The 7,188-nt window shown below is 33.8% G+C and overlaps 1 protein-coding gene across 1 annotated transcript; it reads left to right on the forward strand.

The window, feature by feature from the left end:
- The first annotated feature begins 4,357 nt into the window (after positions 1-4,357).
- On the forward strand, positions 4,358-7,188 carry LOC141812316 (protein transport protein SEC16B homolog). Its single transcript, XM_074700359.1, has 6 exons — positions 4,358-4,399; positions 4,576-4,626; positions 4,982-5,110; positions 5,199-5,321; positions 5,612-5,773; positions 6,784-7,188. The coding sequence occupies exons 1-6, from the start codon at positions 4,358-4,360 to the stop codon at positions 6,811-6,813; spliced, it is 537 nt and encodes a 178-aa protein (XP_074556460.1). The 3' UTR covers positions 6,814-7,188.

A 7,188-nucleotide genomic window follows, 5' to 3' on the forward strand; every position in this document is an offset into this window, starting at 1 on the left:
AAAATTCATCAAGTATGTACGAACATAAAAAATATGTTAGTTTAAATTAGAATTGATTTGGATTTAATTAAATTATGATTGAATTAAGTTTAATTAAATTTAATCGGTTTAATCGATTTAAAATGAGTTAAGAAATTTTGGAAAAAACTTAAGGGAAAAAAATTTTCTATTTTTTTTATTTTTTATTTCTGTTTTTCTATTTTCTATTTTAGTTTTTAGAAAATAGAAAATGTATATGATATGATATACTATTTTTTATTTTCTAGAAAAGAAAATTAAAAAATATATTTAGTTTGTTAATATAAAAAAATTATAAATAAAATAATTTTTTAAATAAAAAAATCATCTTATTCATGGAAAAGGAAAAATCATATAAGAAGGGGGTCAAATCTAACTTTTTAATATACAATATAAGAAAATACCTTACCACCATTCACCTCCGTTGGTAATATTTTTTTTAGTAAAAGAATATTTATTTCTTAAAAAGAAAAAATCATATTAGAAGGAGGTTAGACCTGACCTTCTAATACAACATTACATGACTCCAAACTCTTTACATGTATCACACTATAGGATAAAATGTTTATCAATTATACAAACTATCCACCAACATCACACAACCTTTGCAAGCATCACAAAATGACATAGTATATATCTTCTATTGCAAAGTCACGCTTTCTATGTACGTGTCACCAGAAGACTCTTCTTTATTAGATAAACACATACATATTTCCTCTTCATCAAAAGACTCTTCTTTATCAGATAGAACTTCGACATCCACTTGTTTGCTTGCTCACAGACATGGGACAAGGCAAATTCTCAATTAATATTTTCAAAAGCTATATATATCTAGACAAATACGCCACATAAGTCTAACAAGTAAAAAAAGACACATAAGAGTTGATTATGACATAACTAATAAAAATAACAATAGATCTTCCTGACGAAATCCACTGCACCATAGGAGTGGTCAAATTGTGTGAAAATTAGTATCAAATTCACTAAGCAAAATTGAAACATAGAATTTAAATAAATGCATGTTAAAGGTAAATGTTTATATAATTCTTTTTCATAGCTTGATATAATTCTTTGTTGATCTCATCCCAAACCGTATTAGTAAAGGTAGATGTTTATAACTTATTTTGCTTCACTTTTTCGTAAATGATATCGACAAATATGGCAACATTAGCCTTGAATCACTCATACTTCTTCATTTCGATACTGGATTATGCCCTCCCATAATGTATTCTCAAAAAATTGTCAATGTAAAAAATAACATAAGAATTTTTAGATATTGGAGCTTAAATCCAAACTTATGTTGGTCAAAAATAGCATAAGAATTTAGCACTAAATAGTTTTCAAATGTTACAGAAATAGAAGTTGGTTAGATAAAGAGGATCTATACTTACAACAAAAATAACAAATATAAAGAGACGCCGGTTAGATACAGTAATTCAACACCGATTAGATACAGTAATTCAATAATGAGTCGTTAATAACATGATCCCAACCATTTTAAGAATAAAAATGTTATTCATTTTTAATCATGTCAACTAATGTGTTGATCCTACTTAGTATTCTAAATATACTTATATCACTGTATAATTGAGATAATATTACTACCATTAGTGAATGTAAGTGTAGCATAAAGCATCTAACACAACATTTCCAAGTTCATAACCTTCTGAGTTAATACAAAAAAATTCACTTGATCCTTACTGTGTTGGCAGCAACTCTTCTGCCCAATGGAAACTCTCGGCAAAAGTATCAAGATCTAAAAACTCCAACCTAGCAATCATCTAACCATGAACAACTCACGATGAAATTCATTAGAAAAACAGAACCTATGCACAACCTTACTTGAGAGTTGTCACACCTAGGTCCCTCTGCTCCAGATCCAACAAAATCAGAGTCGTCTGGGAACCTATAAAGGAGAATGTGATGGAACCTTGACGCCAACTAAATCGTGAGGAGGAGGGATGAGTGGTGTCGATAGACCTGAGGAGGAAGGAGAGGGTTGTGGCGTCGCGCGTGAAGGAAAAGACCCACGAGGAGGGATGTGGCGTCGACATGCTTGCACGAGAAAAGGAATGTAGGGAATCCTATGCAATAAATAACAAATCGCAGCGAAAAAACGATCCCTTGAGCGGTCAATGCAAAAGAAAACTCATACAAGTTTAGATTTACAAAATCCTATCTAATATAGGGTATATCTTTGGAGCGTGCCCTTCGCTTATTTCGCTCGTCCAAAGTTTATCAGATCTCTTGCACGTTCAAGTATCTATGTCTCTATGCGCATCCACACGAACACTTACTTGTAGAGAAAAAATTTAGTTGTGTTAGCAACCCTTTATGATGTGTTCGGTGAAGAAGAAGAAGGGACAAGAAGATGAACATCCAACATGAGTTTTGAGAAAAAAAACTCTTTTATACTCAAGTCATGAATACCAAAAGTTTTTAGGCTTTCAGTATTCCCTCATCAATGCATGATTAATCCTTATTAATCATGCATGATAAATTTAACTTCATCTTCTTCAATGCATGATTAATCCACATTGATCATGCATGATGAATCAAATTCATCAACTTGATTTAATTTGAGTCTAACTCAAATTCAACCAACTTAAGTCTAACTTAAGTCTTGGCCATCCAATGTTCCTTTAGTCAAACTAAAATGAACTCATCTCCAAAATAGAATATTATTTGTGTGTGACCCAATAGGTTCTCATAACGTTGGCAATGTCTTTAGAATCCATTTTAGAAACATAAGTAATGAGTGACATCTAGCAATGCATCATTACTACTCAAGTGACGAGAATGTCGAGATGCGGCATAACTTTCGTGATTATGATAATGTATGACCATGTTTGTGTTTCTTATCAATCTTTTATCCTCTTATCAATCTTTGTGTTTCTTGATTCCCAAGTAGACTCACTCAAGCAAATGAGCTCAATATCTCATATTGATTCATTTGGGCATGATCATGCATTTCATGGTCTTACTCTATCAAGAGGATGAGAATGTCCTTCTATCCTCGATATCTAGATTGATTAATGAGATATAGATTGTATCATCCTCTTATCAATCTTTGTGTTTTCTTGATCCCCAAGTAGACTCACTCAAGCAAATGAGCTCAATATATCATATTGACTCATTTGAACATGACCATGCATTTCATGGTCCTACTCTATCAAGAGGTCGTAAAATATCACTCCCATTATATTGGAAGGATATATCTTATCTACATCGCTCACATCCCTCCACATAATTACCCAGTGATCGCCTTTATAGTCCACCCTATTACGGGTGACGTTTGACGACACCAAAGTACATAACTCCTTATGTAGGAACCTAGTAACTTCAGGTCTAAGGACTATTCATATCAATAATCACATGAGAAAATTTATGACACTCATATAACGATCCATGAAACTTTCTCATAGCGGATCAATTTAGTATACATTCTCTAATATATACCTATGTGTCAACTTGATTTTCCATATCCATAACTTGCGAGATCAAGTCATCCAGTTGACCTACATGCTAGTCTCAATGCATTAATATCGTCCTTGAATATTAATGCTTGACTAGAAATAATTAAGAGCAATGTTCTCTACATCACCTCACTATCGACTCAAAACAATCGATATGATGTAGATTGGAACTAGCTACTCAAGGACATTATTATACTTAGTTATTTTACACAAACATAAAGTAAACATAATAACCAAAATCCTTGTCTTTATTAATAATAGAACATGCACTACAACAAAAATGACTTTCCGCAGCGCGTCATCCGCAGCGCACATCATAGGCGCGCCGTTAATAGTTGCTTTGACGGCGCACCCAATAAAATACGCTGCGGATAATATCATATTTTTATCAACCGCAGCGCGCAACAATAATACGCTGTTAAAAATACTTTTAACAGCACACATTGTACGCCGTTAAAATTATTTTTGACAGCGCATATTGTGCGCCGTTAAAAGTATTTTTAATAGCGTACAATGTGCGCTGTTAAAAATTTATATTGACAGCGTACAATGTCCGCTGTAAAAAATTTATAAATTATAATATTAATAATATTAATTTTAATTTCTTTTAAAAAAACTCTTAAATTTTAATTTTAATTTTTTTTAAAATACTTGGTAATATGTCAAAAAGGTAACTTGTGAGAGCAAAATGAAATTGCAGATTTAATAAACCCTAACCTTGACCCGATCGATCCCGCCCTTAACCCTCGGATCGGCGCACGGAAGCTCGTCACTTCTCCTCCTCCTCTAATCTTCCCACAGCCGGTGGCGGCGCGCCTCTGGAGTTTGGGCAAGGTTTTCCAGCCTAACGCTGCGCCGCCGAGATGGGTACGCGTTTCACTCTGCTCGACCTCGAGCCTTTTTCGGTTCGTTAAGGATTCGACTTTGTTTTCCTCCCCGTTTTCCTTTTTTAGATAAAACTGAGTCTTATGAGTCAAAGAATGATGCAGTACATATTTTAATTCTATTGTCTCATTGAGCTTCACTCAAATATTATACTAATGCATTAGGTTTTGGTAATGCATTTGCAGTGCCCTTGTAGAGATCAATAAATGTTGTAGTAGAAGATGGTTCATGGAAATTGGTAGCCACTGTAAGTAATTTGTTTATAGGGTTATTATGGAAAATTAAAATACACCAACAATCTATAATCATGAATGCGATGATACTATATTAAGATACCCTTGTGTTATTGTGTAGTAGGATGTTGCTAATAGGTTAATAGGCAAGTGCAGCGGTCTTCATTAAGGAGCATACCACTCACTGGCTCTAAATATTAGTTGTCATTTGTTTCTGCTGTAAAGCTGTTTGGTTATATATTTAAGAAAGGCTAACAGAAAAGTACTTGCTGTTAAGGATGAACCCTACTTTCTCATTAATTTTGATCTCAGGATTCTTCAAGTTTTAGCATTTCTCTTGTACCTTCAGTATAATTCTCTTGCTTGTAGGATGTTAATGGTCCAGAAATGGATGTATGCAATCTTTTTGTTTCATCAAAAACAAAAGGTGCTCCTTTTGGAGGGTATGGCCCATCTGCTTATTGCTTGAATAATATTCCATCAAAAAGCCAACTTCAGGTACCTTCAGTTATCCAAGTTTTTGTTCACAGTTTCATATAGTCCACTGAACCGCTGTAATAGTTTCTATTCTGTCAACTTCTTTCAGACAACTGCTGCTATGGTGCAAAGCGTTCTTGTTTCTGGTAAAAGGAAGCAGGCTCTCCAATATGCACAAGAAGGTCAATTATGGGGCCCTGCTCTTGTTTTTGCTGCACAGCTTGGCGAGAAGGTTTGTATACTTTTCTTTTCTCTGTAATTACATAACTTATTTAGTTGATCTTGATTTGGATGCATATAATATTTGTTTCTTTTTCATGTTTATGATGCGGAAAATTCTTGTTTCTTCACTTGCTCTGATAGATCTCATATTTTTCTTGCAGTTCTATGTGTGCAACACTGAAGAAGATGGCTCATTTAGTTGGATTTTGATTTAATTTTTTATTATCTATTTTTGTTTCATGTTATAATGGGAAAAAATTTCTTCTTTAGATCTGATATATCTCATAATTTTGGTTGCAGTTTTATGTTGACACAGTGAAGAAGATGGCACAGCATCAATTTGCATTCGGATCACCTTTACGATCACTATGTCTGCTTATTGCTGGGCAACCTGCAGATGTGTTTTCTGCAAAGAATGCAGTTAATACCTTACCCGTGGCTTCACCTATGCAGCCTGCACAGGTGATTTAACTAAATATATACTTAGGAATTAACTTGTACTTATACTTCATGATGAATGTTCTCTGTCATTCTTCCTTTGTCAAGGTAAAAGTGACCTCTTATTTGATATGAACAAACTCTTGGTTGAAAGTAAATCTCTGGTCTATCAAATGAATGTGTTGTTGCAGCTAGGGCCAATGTTTATCTCATGATTTTGATATAAGAAAACATATTTATATCTCAATTTCTCTGATTTCGAACACATAAGCTTTGATCGTCTTTATGTTTGTAAAAGCAGAAAGTTCTGGAATCCTACATCATGTGCAGCACTGGTCATTGCCTGAATTACATTCATGATTATAGATTGTTGGTGTATTTTAATTTTCCATAATAACCCTATAAACAAATTACTTACAGTGGCTACCAATTTCCATGAACCATCTTCACAGTGCCCTTGTAGAGACCAATTTCCATGCTCATTGTCATGCTGTTGCTATCAAAGTATAGATTAAGAAGTATTCCAGTTGTTGAATTTGGCAGTTCCATCCTCCTGCTAACTTTCTATCTGTTGAGCTTCTTTGTCATTCACCCATGAAATCTCCAAGATAAGTTGTTATATATACAATTAAATATTTATACTATTTGTTTGTTTTCCTTCTGAATACTTGCATTATACCCACAAAAAGTGCCTTTTTTTAGTTTGCTGGAACAGGTTAAATAAATATTTACTTTGAGGACCAAGTGGATCAAAAAATGAATATTCTCATACTTGTGTAATGGGAGATATGTCACAAGCTGCATCTGTGATTTAAATAGTTCTGTCCAGTAAACTCATTCAAATATTCTGAATGTACCATTGATTGATGACAAAAAGTTGCTAGTGTAGGCATTCAGAAGATGCTTCGGCAACAATATGAGCCATAAAATTCTATAGGATACTACATGCATTTGTTTAGTCTCACATGCTTGCTTGCATCCACTACATCTAAATTACGAAATGTTTGCTGATGAGGTCTTCAAGTTAATTGCAGGAACAACAAGAAACTACTTGGTCAAGTTAGAGCATTTGATCGCCACTGCAACATGGTCCTCGAAAATGTTAGGGAGATGTGGACCGACGTATTACAACTTTACCCTGATCACAGATACCCAAGACGAGCAAGGGGAAGAAGAAAGCTCTTCCAGTCAACAAGGATAGATTCATCAGCAAGATGTTCCTTCGCAGAGACTCTGTATTTTCGTAGAGATTCATCAACAAGGATAGATTCATCAGCAAGAAAGCTCTTCCAGTCAACAAGTATATATGTGCTAAGTATCAGCACATATATATACACATAACCTCATGTATTTTCTGTTTTTCTTTATGTTCAAGATAACAAAGTCTTGTAAGCTTATCAAAACAGATGTGAATGTTATATATAATTGTTGGATTATAA

The sequence above is a fragment of the Curcuma longa genome, chromosome 18, assembly GCF_044706935.1.
Source record: "Curcuma longa cultivar G26 ecotype Majalengka, Jawa Barat chromosome 18, ITB_CL_G26_1.1, whole genome shotgun sequence".
Classification (NCBI taxonomy): Eukaryota; Viridiplantae; Streptophyta; class Magnoliopsida; order Zingiberales; family Zingiberaceae; genus Curcuma; species Curcuma longa.

Coding starts and splice junctions, on each gene's coding strand:
- LOC141812316 (XM_074700359.1), top strand. CDS start 4,358: ATGGGTACGCGTTTCACTCTGCTCGACCTCGAGCCTTTTTCG. Junction 5,322..5,611: donor CTGCACAGCTTGGCGAGAAG/GTTTGTATACTT, acceptor TTTTGGTTGCAG/TTTTATGTTGACACAGTGAA. Junction 5,774..6,783: donor CACCTATGCAGCCTGCACAG/GTGATTTAACTA, acceptor AGTTAATTGCAG/GAACAACAAGAAACTACTTG.